This window comes from Marmota monax, unplaced genomic scaffold (assembly GCF_021218885.2).
Source record: "Marmota monax isolate L192 unplaced genomic scaffold, Marmota_monax_Labrador192_F-V1.1 WCK01_AAM20220418_F8-fsc00023, whole genome shotgun sequence".
Classification (NCBI taxonomy): domain Eukaryota; kingdom Metazoa; phylum Chordata; class Mammalia; order Rodentia; family Sciuridae; genus Marmota; species Marmota monax.
In genome coordinates this window covers 12,542,392-12,567,620 of record NW_026692907.1, presented here as the reverse complement: position 1 = coordinate 12,567,620, position 25,229 = coordinate 12,542,392, and the positions used below count along the sequence as shown (strand labels likewise).

At 39.4% G+C, this 25,229-nt stretch overlaps 1 protein-coding gene across 1 annotated transcript in view; it reads right to left on the bottom strand.

Moving 5' to 3' along the window:
* The window catches only part of Ror1 (receptor tyrosine kinase like orphan receptor 1), a 393,376-nt gene that overhangs the window by 7,772 nt on the left and 360,375 nt on the right, over positions 1 to 25,229 (bottom strand). Inside the window, exons 6-8 of the mRNA XM_058581546.1 lie at positions 23,377 to 23,694; positions 21,579 to 21,824; positions 8,368 to 8,579 (exon numbers count right to left, since the gene is read on the bottom strand). Of these exons, the coding sequence (XP_058437529.1) occupies positions 8,368 to 8,579; positions 21,579 to 21,824; positions 23,377 to 23,694 (776 nt within the window). The remainder of the gene's footprint in view (positions 1 to 8,367; positions 8,580 to 21,578; positions 21,825 to 23,376; positions 23,695 to 25,229) is intronic.

Below are 25,229 nucleotides of genomic sequence, written 5' to 3'. Positions count from 1 at the left end.
TCTTCCTTCTTCAGCCTCCCGAGCTGCTGGGATTATAGGCCTGCACCACCCTGCCCAACTCCTTTTTGTTTTCTTAATGTTAGATATAAAAGAACAAACTGCGAGTAGAGTTTTTAAAATTGTAACGCTGATGGTGGCTGCTGATGGGAATGAAGGGCCATCTCCATGGTGACTTTATCTTTCTACTTCAGGGAAGTTATACCTCAGGTGATAACAGATTTGAAATGACTTCTGGTGAAGCAGCTTATTAGCAACTGTTATTTCCTAATCATTTTACATAAGTGATTACTCTAGGAAATAAGAGGTTTTGTGATGGCCACCAAAACCTGCTCTGTGACTGTTTACCTCTGACTTGGTTTCTGAGGGCTGCTCTACTTTTCAGTCCCACTTGAAGTGGACATACAGATAAAAAGCAAAGCCACTATAATGTATAGTTAATGTTTGCTAATAAAATAAAGGAGAGAAAATAAGCAGAGCTACATTAGGATGGAGGAAACTGGGCCCAGGTGGTTCTCTGGCACAGGAAGGGGTCTCTAACAGCAGTTGCTGAAGAAAGACCAAAGTTCATATTCACAGTCAGCGCCAACCACCCCTTACAGTCTCTATAACCCCTGTCATTCAAGCTCAGTATATCCTCCATGTTCTGATGACCAGGATGACTGTGGCCCTTTTACAAATCTCCTGCACTATTCTTTGGAAGTAGATTTAGCTAGACACAAGTGTTTGCAGAAGAGTAACTTTCATGTCATGGCATTTGTCTTTGCCCTGATGAGACAGATCCTGACCCCATTGAAATTTGAGGGATATTTTTTTTTTAGCAGGAGAATATCACTAGGTTCTTTTTCTCTCCAGAAGCAGTACTCTCTGAGATCTGCATTCCTTGGAGACTGGCTTGCTATCTGAATCTCAAATATCGCCATATTCTACATCAAATAGGCATCAGACCCATTTGGAGAACCTGTTAAAACATAAATTGCCAGATCCTACCTCCAGAACATCTCATTCTATAGGTCTGAGATATTCCATGGATGACAGCTCCCAAGTGAGGTTGATACTCCTGGCCTCACTTTGAAAACCACTGGAATAAATGGAGATGGCTTTCTGGATTTTGCAGTCTGGGTTCCCACATGAAGAAGGACCACAGTGCATGTGAAGAACCCAGTTGAGCTATTCTAAAATATATAAGGTGGAGAAAATAATACTCTGCATGAAAAGATGCTTTGGAAAGGCAGGGAGAAGAAAAATGCAAGATTACCTACCAGCAGTTGCTGGGTTTGTATTCTGCACAGCTACCAGAGATTCAAAGTTCTGAAATGTAAATCTTTCTATAGAATGAACCATATTATCAATTTACTGTGTTTTCATTTAGTTTATAATAGTTGGTTGCATCAGTTAGTTAACTGATGTTATATTTACAATATACCAAAGAGTGCACATACAGACTGATATATGAGGGACCATGCAAGACCCATGAAGAGCAGACACAGTCCCTACCCTGATGTTTGTAATTTGAATTTACTAACAGCTACCATGTATTGAATACTTTCCATGGGCTAAACACTGAGATAATAATGGCTATAGTTTTAATGCTAATGTATTAGGCTATAAATACTTTGCATATATTAACTCCTCATAATAACCCCATGAGATCAGTAACAATGCCTAGTCCCCAGTTTACAGATGGAAAACCTGAGGAACAGAATGGTTAACTGGTCCTGAATCTGATAGGTGCTCAACTCAGACTCCAGAGCCTGCTTTGTCAGCTACTCCCCGATGCTCCCTTTTGTGCTCTCTGAGCTTCATGCATTAGTTCATTTCATCCTCATTATAATGCTCTGAGATTTCCCCACCTTAGGGATGCTCAAGATGTGAGAGCTTTTTGAGTTAGAGTACTAGGGTTGATGCTCTGCTGCAGAGAGTAAGAAAACGAACCTGTCAATAGTAACCTTTGCCAGAATTGGGCACAAGAGCCCTGGAGAATATCTGAACCTGATTTTTCTTGGTATGTGGACTTGGCTGTTGCCATGAATCTGCTTGTCTCCAAAGTCGATTTTCCTTTCATGTGCATTATCTTGGTTCTTAGGTAAACAGTGTTAGATTTGTGAAACAATTGACTCCACTCATAAACGGAAATGACTGAATTTTAAAAGCTTAGAGGCCACAGCCATTTTATTTTGGGAGATTATGGACATTTTTCAAAGACTACAGCTGAACTAAGTGCCTTCTGGCTTATGCAATCAAATTCTAGAGGGAGTTTCAACCCATAGTTTGCCACATTTGTTTCAGAGTTCAGCTGCACTTCTCTGGAAGTGATTTAACTTCAGAGGCGTTTCTTTTCTGTATAATGCAACTTTCTGATAGTTAGTTTGAATGTTTGGTGGTGACCAAGGTTGATTCTGTGGTGGAGTTACTTTACAATGTCAATGGGAGAGGATCCATTCTGCTTGGAACTAGACAGAACAGATGTCAGTAATTTTAATGTCAGCCTGACAACCATGTGCTCCTAACTTGAGCTCATATGTTTCAGCCAGCCTGAAAATTAAGGCAGTAGAGTGAAATAAGCAGTCTCTAGGCAGTCCTGAGTTCGAGTTCCAGCTCTATCTCTTATTAGCTGTGACTTGGGATAAATCTTAATCTCAAACTCAATTGTTTTTTTTAACCTCCTGAATCAGGCTTAAACTAGTACTTACTTGGTAGGGTTATTAAAAATAATCTATTGAAATAATGCTGCATTCCCTCAATGATGAAGAATTTAGCCCATTCATTCTTGGTACTCATTTATAATACTTATTTTCCCTATAAGTTTCTATAGACACAGGTCTGAGCTGAGGCTATGTATTGGCCACCCTCCCCGCGATCACTACTGCATCCTCTCCACCCTGATGGGTTTTATCTAGGATGCGAGCAGGGTATAGGGCAGGGGAATTCATATCAATAGGATGGACACAAAGAATACCAGATCTCCCCCTTAGAGCTACCTCTATAATCTTGGCTGTGATTCTTTTGTGTCTGTCCCCACCCTAGGCAATGCTGTGGGCTGCTGGACCCTACAGCTTCTATGAGTAACATTCTGCTTCATTAAAAGACCTGTAGTCCTCACTGTAACAACAATAATAATAATTTCTATCTATTGAGTACCTGTGAATGCCAGACACACTATCTTAAAGTGTCCAAACTATCCCTTTTAAATACTATTTTTGTCCTTTCTTTACAGGCGAGAAAATAAAAGGTTCAGAGAAGAGTATTTGCTTACGATCTCACAGCCAGTAAACAATATAGCCATCAATTGTAATCCTATCTTCCTGCCTTTAAATCCTGCTTTTAAATCTTCCTGCTTTTAAATCTCTTTGAAGAGTATCAAACTATCTCCTAGAAATATACTCAGAGAAAAATGTGTCTGGACAAATAAGTTAGGCCCAGGATGGGTCCCCACCCTCCTGGGTGCCTGGATGAATTTTATAACTTGAGATTAGTCCTTCCAGGTTGGGAAATTATAGTACTCAAGGGGGAGCTAAAGGGATGCCAGAGGCTGAAGTCAGGATGACAGAGAGAGAAAGAGGACGAGAGGACTGACAAACATTAGAGGGCGTTCCCATTTAGGGCATTAAAAGAAGAACTAGTGAAGGAAACATGAGGAGGAGATAGGAGGACAGCCAACAGAAAAAGCAGTTCAAGATGGTGGTTAAGGATATCAAATGCTCCAGAGAAATTAAAGAGGATGAAGACTTGGAAAAGGTCACTGGGTTAAATTACATCATTGGTGACTCCCAGGAGGCCCATGTGAATAGAATGGAGAGCTCAGAAGCTTTGGGAGGCAGTGGCTTTAAGGAGTGAGTGGAAAAGTTATTGAGGGTAGTTAACCATGAAGTGTAGTGACATCTGGTAAGGACAGGTGTTCAAAACGGGAAGCCAGACCACAGCAGGGCTTCCTAGAAGCCTGTGCTGGCAAAAGGGACAGGTCTAGAGAATACATCCAAGTTTCAGCATATTTAGCAACTACTTTGGCTGGATAGGAGAAAGAAGAGATGATTTGCCTAGAAGTGAAGAAACAGAGAAGAGGGCAAGAGATGAGGGTAAGCAGAGAAATAAAATATAGTCACCAGCTTCAGGAAGCTAGGCAAATCCCCCTTCCCTCCCAAGAATCCTCAAAGGCTTCTTACATCAGCCAAGAGCTGCAGGAATCTGACCCACCAGGGCTGGTCAGACTTTAGCTGCACCCCCATCTAAGGCCTCCTCTGCTTCTGTGCCCCTTTTCTCAAACTCCTTCACCTCTGAGCCTCTTTGTTTGCCTAACCCCCAGGTAGGCGAGGAGTCAGAAGGCTACATGGGTCTCTGTGTTGAAAGGGAGACTCTGCCCTCTCCCTCTCCCTGAGAAGTTCGTTCCCTAGCCTCTTGGCCTCACCCAAGAGGCTTAAAGGGTGCTGTTTTCCAGAGGCATGACAGTTTGGGAAATGTAGGTAGGGGAATGAGAGGCAAAGGGAAAGAATTAGAGACAAGGGAGTTTCTAGGCTCCACTGAGGAGGTTCACTTTCCACAGTACTTTTTTTTTAAAAAACCCACTTAAATTGTAAAATTTGTGACTCAATATAGAAAAATCTTGCTTAGCTCAGATACCACTAGAGTACTCATTGGAGAATTAAATGGTCTGAAATCTTTTGCTGAATAAAATAAAAGGAAAAGAAACTTGGACAGTCCACTTCTTTCTCTGAACAGCTGAGAAAACTCAGCAAAAGACTAGCTGACTTCTCCCAGGCCCCAAGAGGTAGAGGGAGAGACAGAAGAGCATCTCCATGGCCTGTCTGTCCGCAGGCTCAGCATGAAGACGCCTCTCTGGTCCAGTGGCTTCCTTTCCCCATAGATCAGAAGGAAACTGGTGCCTCATCAAAAACCTTTACTAGCAGCTACACCATCCTGCCTCTCAGGGGACCTAAGCCAGGCTCGTCAGCCAGTCTGTCTGTGGCCACCTATTGTCTTCCTGGAAGGGTATCGGTTTCTAATCTCCCAGAGGAGCCTCTTCTTCTTAATCCAAACACTCAGGGGAATGTTAGCAGCTCAGCAAGTGAAGAGAGATGGAAACAGATAGTTTAAACCCTGATGGGAACATTCACATGGATAAATAAGAGGCCGGAGTCTCTGACTCTTGAATAGGGCCAAGGAAAAAAATAAAAATAAGGCGAAGGCAGGCAGTTTCTTTCCTTCACTTCTTTTTCACCCTCACCTCCAAATACCCTTTTGACTTTGCTCTGGTAGTGTTTTCAGGGCTTTTTCCTCTTCCTTATTTACGTCGCTTCCTTTTACATTTTATAGGTGCATGCAATATTTATGTGGCTTTGACCTTTTAAAGCAGTTTTAGAGATTGATTGTTTACATTTAGGATTTTTCTTTAAGGTCTACAAAGTCTTTTGTGCTTTTTCCAGGAAAGGCACTCAGTAAGAACCAAAACAAACAACGGAATAACTCAAATTTGATTGGAGCCAAATCTCTTAGGAGAGTAAGGAAAAAAAATTAGCATTTGTTTTTGTTGTTTCCTTTTCCCTCTTCTAACCCAGTCAAATATTTGAACCATTCCTACTTCAGTCTAGTTCAAAAGTGCTTATGAGCTGTTTAAGGTCAAATTGTAAGCCTTGGACTAGAGAAATCTTGACACTCATTTCAAGGCATGCTTCAGAAATGAGCCAGGAACTATGAAAACAATGTTTATTTCACCAAGTCTCTGAGAAAACTCATGTCAGTATATTTTACATGTGTCTCTTTGACTACAGAGGATGGGGAACCATTATTACTCTGGCCAAATTTTACATGTACCTGCAAAAGCTAGGGCTATATCACTCAGGTTTGTGAGTGTTACCAGGCCTCTGAAAGGTTTGTCAGCAGCCTGGGGATGCTGTGGCAACTGTTTGGCACAGACTGACCAGATGGGATCATATTTAGTTGTTTTCCAGACTCCCTCCCTTTTCTATGTAATTTATTCTGTGAAAAAGTTATCAAGGGGTCAGCAAGAGCCAAAGCTTTATTTTGAGTTGAAAAACCCTATATTTACATTTTATCTCCCCAATTACAAGCTCTTTGACCTTGAACAAGTCACTTAATCTGTTTGAGTCTCAGTTACTCTGGCTGTACAACAGTAATGATATCATCTGACTTGCATATTAGCTATTTGGATTCACTGAGATAATGGATATAAAAGCCTAGTATAATTCTTGGCAATTCATATTAATCAATATATATTAGCTTTCTCTATTTATGCCACAAAACTCTATAAGATGTTCGATAGAAAAACTATGTAAATTCAAAGTTTCATACCTGTTGAACATCACGTTACAAACCAGCCTGCACTAAAAATAGAATTAAGATTAAGCCTTATCTATAAAAATGATAATTTTCCTGAATGGAAATGATACTTCTATGACACAGCAGTGAGGAGCTCATCTCTCCAGTAAGATGACTACTGCCCAGTATAACTGCTGTAACCAAACTGATTTGAGCCTATATTTCCAGTAAGTGGCTTTTGCCCAGAGTAACTGCTATAATCAAACTGATTTGGGTCTCTCAGCCACCCAGGCTCCGCAATAACATAAATGACAGGACAAGACTCTCATTGAACAATGACACTGCACTAGAAGATTGAATCCCTGGGATATCTAGAAGTACCTGGAAGGCCAACCAAGTCTAACCTCCTGAATATGCAATAACATTAACCTCTTTATTTTCTTCTACTTTTATAGTAGTATTAAGTAGTAAGGATTACAAGTCACATTACATAAAATACTACAATGTTTATAAATTGGCTAGCTGGAAGCTAGGATATCAAAACAGTTGAACCCCTATTCCACCCATGCCCCAATCCACTGTATGATCTTCAGTGTGTGTGTGTGTGTGTGTGTGTGTGTTATGGCAAATATTCACACTTAGCAAGAGAACATTGGTTTTGCTTGGGGTGGAAATTCTGAAAATGAAATTTTAGCATTTAAAGAACTCTAAAATTTTACCAAGAAATATGATTTACATAATAGCAAAAATATTAAGACTCCTAAGTTTAAAAAAGAGTCTAAACAGCAAAGTAAAATAAAATGAAACAAAGACCAATAGTTCCAATTGTGTTATTCCACTTATTAGACAAAAGGATTAGCTAATTTAAATGTGAAGACTTTTTCCTCTAAAATTTATTATGGGTGTCCAACGAATAATATGGCCACTAACCCACAGAGAACATAAATATTTGTTGAATGACTAGTCCTCTGGATTTGGCACAAGAAGAAAAGACAGGCTTTGGAAGCAAGACTTCTACACGATTTAAGTGAATTCCTTTGCTGAGAGGCTTGGGAGCAAGGTCCTGGCCTTCCTGAGAGTAAGAGCCTGTCAGGTTTCAGCTCAAAATGTAGTACGGGTGCTCCATTCAAAGTGAGGGCAGTGACCCTGAGTTCCTTGTCAGGACCTCGAGCAACTTAAATGCTGAAAGATGTGAATGGAAAGCAAAAGGGGATGTGGGTTGATTTTGCACAGAGAAGGGAAGGTTTAAGTGGGCTATCATAGAACAGCTTTCAAAGATTGTTGGAAGGACAACCTTTCTCTTAAACCAAAGAGAAAGAGATTGAAGATAGGATTCGAAAGGATTTTTAAAAATTGTGTTAAAAATCCAATACATAAAGCTGACTATCTTCATTATTTTTAATTATACAATATAGTAATTTTAATTATGTGTACATTATTGTGCAATAAAAGGATTTTCTGACTGTGAAGTTGGTAAACAATGAACAATGTTGAATCACTCTCTCTGTCTACTCTGAGGAAATAGGGAATCTCCTTCTTCAAAATTTTAAAGTAGCTCACATTCTTTCTTTTTTTGTGATGCCGGGGGTGGGGGGCGGTGGGGACGGACCAGGGATTGAACTCAGGCACTGGACCACAGAGCCACATCCCCAGCCATATTTTGTATTTTATTTAGAGACAGCGTCTCACTGAGTTCCTTAGCACCTCGCTTTTTGCTGAGGCTGGCTTTGAACTCGCAATCCTCCTGTCTCAGCCTCTGGGGTTGTCAGCGTGTACCATCGCGCCCAACAGTAGCTCACATTCTGAGCCCTGAGGGCCTTACTGAGATGATTTCTTAAAAATCCCGTCTAACCCAACAGTTCCAGGGCAAGGCCAAGCTCTGGCAAGCCCAACACTGGAGTGGACACACAGAGGAAAGCCATGTTTCAGGTGCCTTGGGCAGAAGATACATGATTAGTCTTTGCATTGGCTGAAGATGAACTCTAGCACCTGAACTCTGATTCTATGTCATCTGATTTCCAAGCATAGTATGTTTATGATGGTTTGCTTGAACTTGAAGCCTGTGGAATAAGTGCAGCTCTGCACAGCTGATTTTACCTTGGGTTTATATGCATTCAGCATAGACATCTCTACATTTTGGCCTCTGACGTGTTTTGGTTGCCGCTGCACTGGTGGTGATGAGGACTTCTGGTTATTGCGGCAGACACAGATAAAGAAGAAGAGGAAAGCAATGGCCAGGGGAATGGCCACACTTGGCACCAGTATGTACAGGATTTCCATTTTATTCTTCTCCTTGGAATCCTTCGAATCTGGGTTCAGAAACAAAAAAAGAATATGAGTTATTTTGTTAAAATAACATGTATAACATTACATTGCATAGTTTAAAATGACCCTTTTCTATTCTTCTATACACACAAATCTACAGTGAGAAAAAAGAATCCATTGCTTATTAAAATTTGTTTCCATCAAACCTTCAACATAACTTATTGAAGTTTAAAAGTTTAAAGTTCAAACGTTTAAAAATTATAGAGAACATTATAAAAGATTTTGTATGGGTGTGGGTTGTCCTCTGGTGCTGCCTCTCTCTAGCAGCAGACCTGCATTTCTCTAACACCTTAAAAGTTAAACACCACATAAATGGACTATATACATGCAAGAGCCTTAATGTGGACCACAGGGGTCTTCTTCTTTTGGACGCCAGCCCAGATCAACCATCACCACCACATGGTGTTCCAGACATCAGACCCTTGTCTTGGCTGGTGTGGACTTACAGGTCCTGTCCTGTATCTGCCAGTTTCAATGTTGCTAAAGAATGCTGAGCCCAGTGTCCCAAAAGCAACTGGCAGGAGAATATGGGGCTCTGAAGTCAGGGCCCTATGGGTCTCTGATGAGCTTTGTGACCTGTTCAAATCATTTGTGTCTCTGGGTTTCACTTTTTCTCATCTGCAGAAGTGAAGTGGAATGTTCTGGATGGTGTGTACAATTCCCTCCAGCACAGAAGTACTGTATAACTTGACACTTTTTTGAAACCCCAGAATTCTTCTTAAATGGTTTCATATGAACCCAATAATTATGAGTGCTAACACTTTGAAGTATGTTTTTGAAATTTTATACATCCACTTTACCATTTGTTGGCAAAGACTATATGTACAGAAGGGTATGATGTATGCTTTTTTGAAAAATTGGTTTGGGTCTGACCATTAAAACCAAAAACTTAAGGCATATATTTTCATCAATGAATTATTTGACTGGTAAAACAAACATGGAATGGTAATTAGAGGGGTTATATAATGGCATGCTCTGATCACTAAAATCGACTATCTTTTTAAAAGAAAATCCAAATTGTGAAAATTCAGCTTGACACCAAATTCAGAGATGATTATTTATTTTACAAAAGAATTAACATGCATCCCTTCAGTGTGATCCTTCCACCCCTTCAGTAAGTCACTAAACAAAAGCTACTATATGCCCAGCGCTATTCTAGGTAGTGGGAATATAAAATTACGTAGGACGTGTCCTCTGCCCTTAAGGGGAGTCTTGTAATGAAATAGAGAAAAAGTAATCACAATGTGTTATTATACAAAAGTATGAATAGAAGGATGAAAAGACCCAAGCCTTCCTTTAAATAGAGAGCTTCCTGCTGGGCACGGTGGTGCACACCTGTAAATCCCAGCTATTCAGGAGGCTGATATAGGAGGATGGCCCATTTGAGGCAGCCTGGACAACTTAGTAAGATAGTGGCTCAAATAAATAAATAAATAAAATAAGATAAAATAAAATAAAATTTAAAAAGGCTGGGGCCAAAGCTCCATGGTAGAGGATTTACCTAGTATGTGTGAGGCCCTGGGTTCTATCCCCTAAAAGAAACAAGAGGCAGGGGCACTTCCCTGGTACATGTAAAGACAGTATACTAAAAATAATAATTTTAATCCCTTTTCATATTTCTACTGGCACAAAATCAGGTTTGTGATCATTATCACTATGGATCAGGAACATTTAAAAACGAACTCATTTTATCCGCACAGCTAACTCTAGGAGGTAGGTGACATCCTTACCCCCATTTTCATAGACAAGGAAGCTGAGGGACAGAGTGGTTAAGTAACTGGCCCAAGGACATGCAGCTGGATCTTCCCCATCAGTCTTGTTCCTAGCCTCTGTGCTGCACCAGCGCCAGCGATTGGGGATCACCTGCTATTTTGTGCCCATCTTCCCACAGTAGGGGTCCTTGGGTTCATAGAGGTGAAAAGGGTGAGGGGGATCTGACAGGTGGAAAATAACACTGGTGCTGGCTTTGAACTCCCTAGTATATCCCTGGTACCAGGTAAATGTGCAACCTCGCATCTCTGGAAGGTCCACTCTTCACTGCCAGGTGCATCTGCATGTCGGTGGATGGATGGAGAGGAATCATACCAGTTTGAGGATGTCTACAGCAAGGCCTCCTGTGAGCTCACAAGACACACAGTGGGTACACTTAGATACACTGCTGTGGATTAAGGGAAGTAGACATTTTAAAGTCAGAGACCTCACATTAGTTCCTTTGTTATTATGTAGGTGAATTTGAGTCAGCACGTAAGACACTGAGTAAACTTGTCCACAAAGTAAAAATAATAATACCCACTTTGTAGAATTGTTGTAAATAACAAACAGTGTAACACGGAATTTACCTATTCTAGTAACTATAATGACTTGATCACTCAAAGTTCACTGTTAGAGTAAAAGGGGATTCTGGGATCAATGTTTGGGACTGGGAATTTTAAATAACCCTTAGCAAGAAACAACCTCTCTGATCTCTATTTCCTTCTTTATTCAATGGGAATGAATCACCCAATCTTATTTAGTTCATGCAAGAATCAAATGAGATAATGTTCACGAAAGAACCTTGAATAATTGAAAATTGCTATGCAGTTGTTGGATGCTCTGTTATTAACATTATAGAATTTCTCAGTACCCTGGGGTGGGGGCAGATCTCTGTTATTCTTGGATTTTCAGTGAAATCATTACAAGCGTAAGGATTACAAAAGGAATGAGGCTAATTCAGTACTAATGTAATGCTAGTCATTTTTCCAGCCTGGATTTTTAGCAACAAGAGAAAGTAAGGTCTCACCTGTCTGGCAAACAAAGGAGTCTATTCTGTATTCATAACCTATCAGCTTATTCATGGAAGGCCTTTTATTGTAAATGGGCGGTCTGGGACAAATCCCCCTGTAGTTCTGCAGGAGAACAAACTTCAAGAAGCTAAATCCTTTAAATACACTCAAACTTGGCTCCTTCTGCTTACACAGAGGGTATGCAAAGGAGTACAAGGGGTGCTATGTCTTCCTGCCAAGTGAATAATCAAGCAGAACAATACGCGGTGGTGTTGGAGGTGACAGAAAACAAATGCAGGACTATTGTAAGTCTATCATACAACACGGTTCCTTCCCTACACGACTCTGCATTTGGCCAGAAGGGGGTTCCATCTCTGGCTCAAAAAACCTTTAAAAAATATTTTCCATAGCACAATTAGCCTTACTTCTGCCCAGCCCCTTTTAAATGTCCAATCATTCTTATTTCTCATTTTAACCCAGCACTTGAGTGTTATCTCCATCTTACAGAAACAGAAATTGAGGCTGAGAAAGGATAAATGACGGACCAAAGTTGGACAGTGGTGGAGCTTCTGGGTTGGAATGTTAGCAAGCCTGTCTGGCTTCAGTGCTTCTATGAATCTTAAATTACATCACTAATGAAAATTATTCCAAAATATTATATGGAATTGTTTTTGATCATTCTTAAGATTCCAAGGTTCCCTTTCAGTGAGAACTAATATCTCATGGGTAGTCATACTGTTAGGACGTTGCATTGGAACAATGGACATTATTCTCACTCAAAAGGGTAATGGAAACCTCTAATGTGTCATGCAGAAAATTGGCTGCAAATTAGAATGGTGAAGATTTTTTAATACTTTGGAATAACTGCTTAAAAGTTAAATGCACATATTAGTTACATCAAGTTAAATACTTGGGATTTTTGAAACCAATAATTTATTCCAGATCACATAATTAATTTCCGTTTAAAAATCAACAATTTGGTATCTCAATTCACATCTGACATTCCTGTTTTATTTTTACAATGACATTCAATACTTTGATTAGTAATTAAATATATTAGAGAAAATATTCTATTCTTACCCTGGGGTTTACAGCAAGGTAATCATGATTTCTTACTCAGAAGATACTTTTGTAAAGTGAAACATCATCTGGGATATTACTTTGAGTTAAAACAAGGAAATGCTCTGATTTTAAGAATGCCAAAGGTGGGAAGAAATTTGAGTGAAAGTTAGAATTCAAAGGAAATGAAACAAGTTTAAATTATGGCCTTGTTTGGAAAATTTTTAAAAACTAAAAGGAAGTAAAAAACAATCACTATTATTTATTATTTAAAAATTATAAAACAAGCAGGTCCATGGCAATAATGATATTTACATATACCCTTGGAAACCAAAAAAAAAAAAAAAGATGGTAATTAGGCCTTAACCTGGCTTGCTGGCCCTGGCATTCATTGTTTTGATTTGATGATGGAAATACTAAGTAGATCGTCTATTGCTTAATGTATTCTCAAGTAAATTCTTTAAGGAAAGAAAGAAAGAAAAGAAAAGAAAGATAGGCCATATCAGTGATTAAAATTTTCTCTATAGAAAAATGTTTAAATTATAAAAAGTTAGGGGCAAAAATTCATTTGTGAGCACTCGGGAAAATCTTAGTAACTGCCATCTATACAAGTTCACTAAAATTTTCTACACAGTCAGGGCCTCAAGTTTCCTTTCCTATAAAAGGAAAGAGTTGGGCTCGTCTTTGTTTTTTAATAATTAAAGAGAATTTCAATTGTAAAAAATACACAACATAAAATTACTGTCTTAATCACTTGTAATTACAGTTCAATATTGTTAAGTATATTCACCCTGTTGTATGACCCATCTACAGAGGTTTTCATCTTATGAAATTGAAACTCAGATCCACTGAACAATTCTTCATTTCTCTCTCCTTCAGACCTGACAACCACAATTCTACTTTCTGTTCTTATGAATTAGACTATTTTAGGTGGAATCCTTGATAAGTGGAATCATATGGTATGTCTTTCTCTGACTGCCTTATTTCATCATGTTATAGCATGTGACAGGATTTCCATATTTTTAAAAACTGCATAATATTCCATTTTATGTACATACCATGTTTTCTTTATCATTTATCCATTGATGGATATTTGGGTTGCTTTCGCCTGTAGCTCTTGTGGATAATGCTGAAATGAACATGGGTGTGCAAATAGCTCTTCAAGATCTTGCTTTCAAATCTTTTGGACAAATATCCAGAAATGGGATTGCTGGATTATATGGTAATTCTATTTTTATTTTTTTGAGGGACCTCCGTACTATTTTTAATGTACTGCACCATTTTGCATTTATCAGCAGTGCACAACAATTCCAATTTCTCCACATCTTCACTAAAAATTTTTTCTTGGATAATGGTCATCCTAATAAGAAAAGTGAGGTAGTATCTCACTGGAGTTTTGATTTGCATTCTCTAATGTTAGTCATATTGAGCATCTTTTCACATGTTTGTTGGCAATTTGTGTGACTCCTTTGGAGAAATGACTTTTGGAGTCCTTTGTTCACTTTTTAATTGGACAAATCTTTAGGTGCCAAAGTTTGATAAATTATATAAAATTAAATCTCTTTCATTTTTCATAGAGGGGTAGATCAAGCAAATTTAAATTTCAGCAAAACATCAATCAAGTTGTAATTGAAACATGATTTTCTTATGAAAAAAATGGATAAATATTAGTATCATTAGATAGAATTGTAATTCACTATATGCCTTTACCTAAAAGTGCTAATCATAAATCAACACTGAATTATAGAGGGTTATACTTTAGAAAAATTGCTTGCTCAAGATTGTCATTGATCATGACAACTTGAAAAATTCCTGAATCTAGGAAAGTTACCCAATTGTTTAACTATTGAAATAAAAAGTGAGAAGCTCATACAATAGGCTAAAACAATGAATCTAAACCAGCAATTGAAACTTTACAAATAGATATAATAACTTGCAGTTAGGCTATAGACTTGTTTTATAAAATCCATAATTATAAAAACCTACTAAATATTGATGTAATCACTTTCCTCCCAACCCCTCAAAAAGGGAATGCTAACAAGTTTTAGTGGAGATTTGAAGGCTCAGTTGCACCCAGCAACAGCATGATGAAATTGCTCTAAAATTTTCTCATATGGCACTTATAGCAGTGTAATAACCCTCACTGCAATACTGAGTAATGATTAAGAACATCACAGCCCTCTTGTACTTTCTCTGGTTACAAAACACCTAAGGGTGTCTCGTATTCTGAAGAGGTGTTCTCTATTTTAAAGAAGGGCTTTGAAGGAGTAAGAAATACCCATAAGAGGAGAATGGGTAAGAAAAAAAGTAAGAGGGGCTATGTGCTTTTCAGAACAAAGAGAAATCAAATAAAGAATATGAAAGATGTCTTCAAATCTGTATGAGGAATTACATATACCCGGGAATAAAAACCCAATCTATTTCCACATCATGTACATCCACAAGATTGGGATCCTAATTAGAAGAAGATAGACACCATGTATGTATAAATAGGTCAAAATCTACTCTAGTTTCATGTATAATTAAAAAGGACAAATTTTTTAAAAAAGAAAGAAAAACCTCAATCTAATTCATAGACTTGCTCCTTATGAGGGTTATTATTTTTTTCTTTTTAGTTAGTGGTCAGCATTAAAAATAATCAGATTTCACATAGAAGTTTTGTTTTCTATCTTACAAAAGCAGACTTTTGAGCAGTGGGAGCCATTCCACTTTGAGTGGAACAATTTCTCCATCTCTGGAGCCATCTGCCAATGTGATTGACATTTGTGATTTTTACGGTTCCTCCCAAGGTTCTCTGATTTTATAAACTACATTGGCATAACTTATTTGGACTCTTACTAAATTTTTGACTCTCACATGAAGCAATTTAAAACCCATGATGATATTTCTCTGTAGTGCCCTCAGCCCATCAGATCCAGTCAATGAGACTGACCTCTGTGCATGGTATCAATGGGCACCCTTGACCACTGATAGGTTCATCCAATTAAAGTCATTAGCAGGAGATAAAGGCAAGAAGAGTATGGTTGATGGATTTGTTCCTCTAGCCTCCTCCTTACTGGGTTGCTGAGGATTGTTGGCATCCCTCTACTAAATGCTACCACGTGCCCTAGACAGCCTTCTGGTCAGCCTTGGTAGGCTGGTAATACTTTCCATTCCTTCTAGTCTCAGATCCTGCACCTTTCCTTATTGGTTTCTCCTAATAACCCTGTATAGACAATTTTTTTGTAAAATTCCCCTGAGTCTATTGGGTCATTCGTTTCTTGCTAGAACCTTGACTGATACAAAGGCAACAGCAACAATCATTGAGGCTTAACATCAGAATTCTGTTACCAAAAGGCTAAGATGACAATGACCACTTCCTGCTGGCATGGGTGGCCCCCAAAGAGTCAGGGGCTTTCAAAAGCTTATTTGAAGAGAAGTTTACACGCTGGGTAAATGACTGAATATGTACTGGGGACACCTAAAAAAAACTTTGAGAGAAAATTATTTTATGGTTAAAATGTTTATGGAATATGACTTAGCTATAAATAACTTTTGGGTCACTATTGTTCTTTTTTGAAAATGTATAAAGGCTGGAAACTAAAGGGCATCTTAGAAATCTCTGTAGCATAAAATAAATGTTCTAGAAAGCTTCAAAGTATGCAAAATCACTGCTTTATTCTTTTCTTCTTTACCCTCTCCCCACCATTCAGTTCACTGTAATGTTCAATTTTGGTTTGAAGAAATGGCTGAGAGACAAATTGCCTCACAACAGGTCTTCTATGAAATATGGGAGAAGGCTGCTGACAGAATAAGTTAAAAACTGCAGTGTTCACAATCTGGAAAACATCTGCCTTGCCCCGAAATGTAAACCACCACATTGTAGAAAATGGTTTATGACAAAGCAGAACCTGGGGCGGGTGTTTGTAAGGTCATGGGACAAGTCAAGGCTATTCAGGCACAGAAGAAGGCTATATGCCCTTTGGCAAATTGTTCCAAGCCCAGGTCTTAAAAGGAAATATAAAAGCAATAGACCAGGTTAAAAACTCCAAAGGTAGCCAAATGGTTTACTACTTTTCTTATCAATGAGACTCTTCAGTGAAGCTAGTTTAGGAGCAAAAATAATACTACTGCTAGTGGGTTTGGATTGTTTGGTTGAGGGGAAACAGACAATGCTGGCAAGGTTAGAGGAAAAACTGTGACCTCAAGACTTGATCAACTAAAATAAAGGGTCAAGGTTTGACTATGGAAACACCAAAACAAGCAGGATTCTGCCTCTCCATACAAATCAAGAAAGCAACAAAAGGGATCTCAGTAACTTGGGGAGGAAAAAAGAATATAAGTCGTGCAAAATGGCAAGATCATTGCACAAGGAACTTCCAGAAACACTAATGTTCCCACAGATTAGCCCACAAAGCTGGGTAGAAAAGCATTGGTAAGGGCCACAGTGAAATGGTGACCCTGAGAGGAGCGCATAGATGCCAGTTTGGGGGAAAAAAATCAGCAAAATATTTCTTTTTCAAGTTTCTACCCAACCCATGATACTTGGCTTCAGAGGTGACCGATGACTGCACATGGAAGGTGCAGGCCAGATCTCCAAGGTGATGGCTAGCTTTGAGTATTGGAGATCTGGGATAGCCAGGAAGTGGCCAGGTAAAAGGGAAACACCATGAGACCTGGGTGGAGTTGCTGGGGGAGCTAGACCATATCGGGGCTGAGTCTAAATGAGGCACGCTGGATTCTTCAGAGAAGATGCCTTTGAAGCTGAGCGTTCCATTTCTATATCTCTGCATATGTGAATAAGAAAATCAATGGACAATATTCCAGAGAATTCATAATAATCAAAGGAAAATGATAAAGGAATATTTATTCATCTGAAATAGTCTAGAATTTGTTCTAGAAGCAGTTACAGCGTGGCAGACAGAGGGTGGGATCTGGGACAGGGTTGTGTGGATCTGGTTTTAGTCTTGGCCTTGGTAAAAATAACACTGCCTCAACTTCTGCATCAGTAAGGTGGAGATGATCTCTTTGATCTTGTGGTTATTGTGAGGATTAATTAGTTCAATACATTTTATTATGCATGAGCTAAGTCTTGGGCCAGATCTAGTAGAGAGAACTAAGGATAATGTTCAATAAGCACCGTCACCATTAAAATGCAGAGCACAAAGCACTGGGAACTAGATGACAATACTTAGTGCAATCTAGCCCTTTCTTCATTGGATTCTCCACTGGACTTAAGCTGCCTGAGGGCCTGGTCTGATCTATCTTGCTGGAAAATTCTGAAGCACAGTAAACCTCAACATATACTGGTTTAGTGACTGACTGAATTGTAATACTTTACCATTGTAATTATCAGATGCCAGGCACATGAAAGAAAAGAGGGAGGGTGAGAGGTCGAGTCTTTCTCAAACTATCATCTGTTTTGTCCTTTCTTTTTGTGTCCTCTAGGCACTTTCTGGGCATAGACATGCAATCCTCACCAAGCCAATTTCCAAAATTCACAGGGGCCACATTAAGTTGTCCTTCATCTTGTGTTCTGTCCCAGAGTGAAAGTTCATGAATAAAACAATCTGCAGCAGACTGTTTATTCTAGAAAGTACAACCAATGTTCATATTTTCTATTTAATTAGGCCTATACTTTTTTTTAGCCTTACTTACTTGAAATTCAAACAAAAGATGTCATTAGGGAAAATGAGAAACCCAGGAAGATTCTGAAATCTCAACTTGGAAATGTAAATAACTAAGGAACATTCCCACAACAGTCCATCCCACTTGGGATGGCAGAAAAGGACTCATTTCAATCCTGTTCTACTAATTTACAACTCATTGTGAGATAAACAGTTATAGTTAATATTGGTCTATCTATCCGTCTGTTTGTTCCCACACAGAGTCATATACATACATAAATCACATAGTTTAAAAGGCAGGCTGTAGGTTGTAGTGCTTGCTCCCTTTCCTTTTAGCCATGTGACCTTGGATAAGTTATTTAACCTAAGTCTCAGTTTTCTTTCTTGGGCATTAAAAACAAACAAACAATTAAAAAAAAAAAACCTACCCATAAGTATATGGAATTGCTTATTCATGACAGATTGCATTTAAAAAAAAATCTCTTAGTGTAGTTTTTGGCCGGTTGTAACTATACAATAAATGGTAATAAGTGTTTAGTATTGTTTTTCTATTGTCTATGATTGTATAGTATAGAAAAAGTTTCCTTGACCCTGGCATTATTGACATTTGGAGCTGGAGAATCTTTGTGTGGGCTCTTCTGGGTTTTGCAAGGTGCTTACCAGCTTCCCTGGCCAGTAGCATCCTCTAGACCCCTCTGTGGTGATAATAAGGAACCTCTGGTGCAGAACAAAGAGTGGTGGTCTAAAGAGAGGAGACCCGGTTTCTATGAGGTAAGTGATCTTAGATGGGCCTCTCACCGCTCTGGGCCTTGGTTTACTCATGGTTAAGGGGGCCGGAAATTCCTACTTCATCTTTTATGGTTTTTGTAAGGATGAAATAAGAAAAAATCAAATGCTCTAAAGAATTTATAAAAGTAGGATTCCATTATGATTATTTTGTCAGAGGTGGGCTACTGAGGGTCGCGATCATGAGAAATCTTGCCTCGCTCAGTCTGCAGTCGACACTGACCTGTTCTCTTCTGGAACTTTCACACTAGGGAGCCACTGGTCTCCCAGTAGCTTCTTATTGATCACATAAGGATTCCCTGTTCCTTTAATGGATGTGTTTGTGGCTTGAGTTGAAGAACTCAAGAGGAACTGTTTTCTTTTAAAATAAAATGAAAGTTTTTTTTTGTTGTTGTTGTTTTTAATCCTAAGTGGTAAAAACTGCCTTGTTATCTCTGGGTTAACTTTCATCTAAATTTATCATTCATGTGACTAGAATGAACCAGTCATCAGAATTTTAACTGTGTCTTCTGCAGGTTAATATTCAGAAAGAATTCTGAGTTTCCAATATCACTGTCCTGATTAATACTGTGATCATTTACTGAAAATCATTTATGATGAATTTCTTCAGCAGTAAGGGGACCTTTTTTGATTTCATATCATATAAGGGAAATGGCATGGTGGAATCTGGAGATTGAGCCTGTTGTTATTCCTTGTATTTATTTTTGCATCTATAGCTTGAAATGAGAGCTAGGAGAGTGCCAAGTAGAAGAATATGAGCTTTGCGTTTGCTCAGATCTATGTGTCAGCAGATGAAAGTTCAGTGGTGGGTCTATCCCACCAATGGCTGGACATCTGATTTAGACAATTCTTTAAAACTTGTGAACCTTAGTGGTACATATTAATAATACCCATCCCACAGCAAGGGTATGAGTTTTGAATGAAGAAAATCATGTTAGGTACCAAGCAATGTGCAGGCATGTATTAAGTATTCTGTAGATGTAAGTGATCTTTCTCTCTCTCTACACACTCAGAAAGAACTTTAAAGGATTTTTCTTCTTCTCTCAGAGCATGTGTTTGGTCTGATGGCTTCAGAAAGGCTATTGAGATGAAAATTAATACTTTTTTGGTATAATGTATAGTCTTGATATTTTTTTTATTTTTTGCAATAGAACTTGAGTCCTTGAATCAGATTGTCAACATATCTTCCAGTTTATGGGCAAATTTCTTCTCTATTTCTGATGACTATTAGCTGGAAATTAAGGATCAGAAGTGACCAGTGGGTTTACCCAGGATGGAATGGACAACGCATTTCTCCCTTAAAGTAATTCATTTGGTCCAGCTTCCACTAAACTTCTGCAGTTTTCTCCCTGTCAGCAAAAGGCAAGCCAAGCCAACAGCTCTGGAGTCATTCTTGAGCCCTTCCTCCTTTTGTACCATATCTGATCTACCAGTGATTCCTGTCATCTCCAATCTCAAAATGCATCCAGCCTCTGCCCCTTGCTTCTGCCTCCACCATTCCTCCTCCTGTTCTCAAGGACACTGCATCTCTTCCCCCAGATTATCTCTGTAGCTTCCCATGATCTCCTCGCCTCTGCTCTCACCCTTCCTGCAGTCCAGTCTCAACTCAGTTTCCAAGGTAATCCTTTAAGAATGTTCAATGTGAGTTCTGTTCAGAATGCTCTAAGGCCTTCCCTACTCACTCAGGCTCACAGCCTCAGTGCTACAGTGGCTTCCAGGGCACTGCATGATTGGGTCCTATTACCTTTCAGACCTGACCTATCTTCTGCTCTCCTCCTTGCTCGTTCTGCTCCAGCCCCAGTGGCCCCTTACTTCCTCTTGGGTGTGCTAGGCCTACTCTCACTTTAGGGTCTCCACTTAGCCTACAGCCCAGATGAGTAAGTACTTGGCATATAGTAGACACTTGACAAATATCGTGGCACAAATGCCTTGAATAATGATCTAAAGACCCAGCTCCCCTTGGCTTATGTTATCTATGTGTCCCAAATCTATTGCTTCTGGTTTGATAGTTTTTGTTGTTAGTTTCCCAGCAGTGGCGTCCTGATTCTCCCATCATGCCTGGGAAGCCCACTCAAAAAGAACTAGTATCAGAAAGATGGATCTGTTCCAGATAGTTCCAAACTCCAGGTCTCATCAACATTTTCACTCTCTTTCTTTTACCTTATAAACATTCTCTAAGTAATGGAACAAACTGACTCAGTAATTCCATTTTCTTTCTACACACTTGTACACTTCTTCTTCTGCAGTATTAATGGACCAGACAGAGAACATAGTTTATCCAGAGAGTGCCCTGGATGAGTGGGCAATGGTTGAAGACTCATCCTGGCTCATGGGTATGCTCTGTGACATACAGAAGACAGTTTTTTATCCGCACAGCTTCTGATATGACTATTGTGCTAAAAAGGTCCACTTTAACATGGACCATTATAGGTCACATCTTTTTCTACAGAGATGATTGTGATAAGCTGTCTCACCTGTGCCTCTGGAAAGCTGGGTCCCTGTTACATCTTCTAGTGCAATGGCTTCAGGTAGAAAAGCAGTTATTTCTTATAGTGTGATCTGGTACCTTACTATTATGTAGAAATATCAAGATTTTTTTAAAAATATCAAGATTTATCTACACTAGAAACTGTCTGACATCAAGCAAACACTTTCAATCAAATTTGCTCCCCCATCCCACCCCCCATAGGATTCTTCTAAGTGAAGAGGGGATGGGGTGGGGATCTTTGAGAGATGATCAAAGATATTAAGGGCAATGACTTGTATTTACCACAGGCTGGGATGTCACACAGGTCGGACTTAAAGTTTTCATCCAAGGTGAAGCACCAGGGCGCCTCCTTCTGATTCCCTGGGTTGCGGCAGTAGGAATGGCCTCCATTCAGCTCTGGGAAGCGGAGGGCAGTGAAGGTGTGCGTGTGGGGGTACTGGGAATTCCACGGTTGGCACTGGCGCCCTGATTTGGTCACACTGACAGTCCCCCTGTAGTCTACACCTGTGTTGTTGTAGCACTTGTGATCTGAAAAACACAAAGAAAAGCCCAAACTGTTAAAAAGACACAGAGGCAAAGCTGGTTGGTGTTCCCCAGCCAGCAGTTTCTGGAGGGGAGAGCATCTGATTAACCTCATGGTCAGGGGCCACGTGGGGCAGTCTTCCTGCTGGCTGGGCTTGGACTCAGGGCCTGCCTTGCAGTTACATTCCTGGGAGGATTTAAAGCTTATGCTTCAGGAATAAAACCAGTCTTCTGCAAGTATTTTTAATATTGAGCACAGAAGAAATCAGAACTAGGGTGGGACCTAGAGGTACAGAAGTAATTTACTCGTGAATGGTTCAATGAAGGTTCAAGCCAAGCTTTTCCTAACATTCTAATTGATGGCCTTACAATGAATCATGTGATTAAAGAATCTAGCTGGTAATTCACAGAAAATGTGTACTAGTGCATTCTGGGTTGCTAGCAGGAGTTAGGGCTCTCTGTGTGGATGGAGTAAATACCCATGGGAAGCAGATCCATTTAAGCAGCCCTCCCAGGTGACCATATTGGCTAAAACTTAAAGCACTGTAGAATCTACTGAGTTGATATAAACTGGAGTTTGGAAGGTTACTGACTATAGTAACAATAGTGATATGAGCACTTACTATGTACTAAGCATTTTTGATCTATAAATTTATTTAAGTAATAAAATAACATTAACTACTGAAAGGAAATTTAAAAGATTACAAGTTTAATCTAGGTGAAAGGGACATGTACAGAAGAATAGTCTTCCATTGGGTGGTGGAGAGAAGGTAGATGATGGAGGCCAACCTTCATATATGTTATTTTAAATTGCAGTACAATTCACATACCATAAAATTTACCATCAGTGCATTTGGTACCTTTACAATGTTGTGCAACTTCACTACTACGAGGTTCCAGAACACTTCTGTGCATTACTAGTCACTCCCACTACTCCTAATCCCGGCCCCTGGCAGGTATGAATCTGCATTGTATCTCTATAGATTTGCTTATTCTACATATTTCATATAAATGGAATCATACAGTAGTGTCAGGCTTCTTTTATGTTTTCAAATTCTATTCTGGTTGCAGCATATATATTTGCATTTCATTCCTTTTTATGAATAAATAATATTTCATTGTGTGGATATACCACGATTTATTTACCATTCTTCCACTGATGGACATTTAGGTTGTTTATGCCTTTTGGCTACTGTAAATAGTGCTATTATGAACATTCATATGAGAGTTTTTGTTTGAACATCTGTTTGTAATTGTTCTGATCATATACTCAGGGGTGGAATGGTAATTCTATGTTTAGGTTATGAAGAAACTCTCTCCTATTCTTTTAAATGGTTGTTTTTATGCAGCTTGTTGAAGGTACCTCTATCTAGTCTACCATTGAATGCTGAGGCATGGTACTCAGACCACTAGAAGGTGATCTAATGACCAGTGTGAACAATTACTGTCCTGATGTGAATAATTACTGTAGGTCAAGGTCCATTTTCACTATGCCATTGGGTTGCTGGCCCTCAGGTCAGCACAGAAGTTCACACAGAAGGTCAGGGCTACCACTTACTTTTATTTATAGGATCTGCCATGGGAATTCCAATCCGAATACAGTTTGCAGCTTCTGGGCTCTCTGGCTGGGGAAGATCTTCACAGTTTGGCAGTTTTAGCCTCATCAGAATCATGGGATTCGACCTTGCAAAAATGTACTCTGTTTGACACAAGACATTTTCCAGGATTTCACATTCATCGCGACACAAGTCACGGGGCTTTGGGACAGCTGAGGTTTCATCACAGTATGGGAAGGCGTAGTGGCACAGGGAAGGAATGGCAAACTGAGAGCACTTATCAGATAAGTGACTGGAGGTGCCAATCATGGTGAAGGCAGCTGAAAAACAAACACAATTATTAACTCCAGAGGCCAGGGTTTATCTCCTCCGGTTATCTAGTCAACAGATATCAAATACAAACACACACAGGGAGGAATCTGCTGTGCTGAACCCCATAGGGCCGGGAGGAGGAGATTCATTTCAGATGTCAAAGCAGCTTACTTTCACTGGCTTGAAGAAATCATTTTGACTACAAAGTTAAAAAAATATTAAATTACATATGTACTGTTTCCTAATAAAAATAATTAATTAGGTTAAAGTACAATACGTTTTTCATTTTTTTACTACAAAGCAGTAGAACTTCATGTTTCATCCGGGATTTTTTTTTTTATTAGTTTTTCAATGCTTCTAAGACATTTGACAGCTCCAGGGCAGAACTTGCCTCAGGCAGTGGCTGAGCCTGAGCACAGCATGGAGTTCTGTGTCTTGCCAGATGGCAAGAGTTGCTGGACGAGTTTGGGTAACTTGCTTCATTTCTTTGCGGCTTGAATACTTTCTATTCCATTTTCTGAAAATGAGGCAACTCACTTGGAAGTTCTCGAAGAGCACAATCCAATTGTTCCAGTATGTATCATAGACTATTAGTGCTCCTCCAGCTTAACCTCATCCCAACGGGGCGTCTAGATAAAAAGAGCAGCAGTCTGGAAGGGCAGTCCTGGGGGCTGTTGATGCCCTGTTTCTCAATGTGTGTTTCTTGGGACTTTAATCCTGTAGCTTATTAACAGTGTTTGAGAAACTATGCTTATACAGCCAAACAGGTTTGGAAAATGCTAGGGGGTTAAACAAAGTTATATGGAGGGGGGGAAATTAATAATACGTTCCAGGAAGCTGATGTCCACTGAACAATTATTATAAATAGGTCACCGAATATTTACATGAGAATCTCCCTTTATTTGTGTGAATTCTTGGTAAAAGTTGTGTTAAAATGTTCTTTTTTCTTTTTTTTTTTAGGTTGAAATGTGCCTTCAATAGCTCCTTCCTATCAATCCTACATCTGCTCTTTGAAATTTCAGAGTTTTCTTCCTCCTGAAAACTTGAGGGCTTCCAAAAAATGGCAAGTCCATCTTTCCATAGTTGCTTCTCCTAGTTAAATAGCTCCCCCCAGCCTCCTCCCTGTTTTTTGAAATTCTTCAAGATCATACTTTCTGAACCTTTTGTTGTTCTATATTCCCACCTTGGAATGTTTTGTTTCTGGTACCGACAACCAAACCCACAGCCTGGCACATTCTAGGTAGGTGCTGTGCCACTGAGCAACATCCTTAGCACTTTTAATTTTGAGACAAGGTCTTTCCGAGTTCACAAAGCTGGCCTCGAACTTGGGATCCTCCTGCCTCAGCCTCCCCAGTTGCTGGGGATTATAGGTGTGCACCACCATGCCTGGTTTGAGTTTATTCTTGCCTCTTTCTCACTCGCTTGCACACTTTTTCAATGTATTTTGCAAATTAATGTGTTTCACTGTGGCATTTCCATACATGCATACATACATGGTGCATTGGTTGTGTCTACCTTCCTTCTATTCTCTCTATCCTTCCCT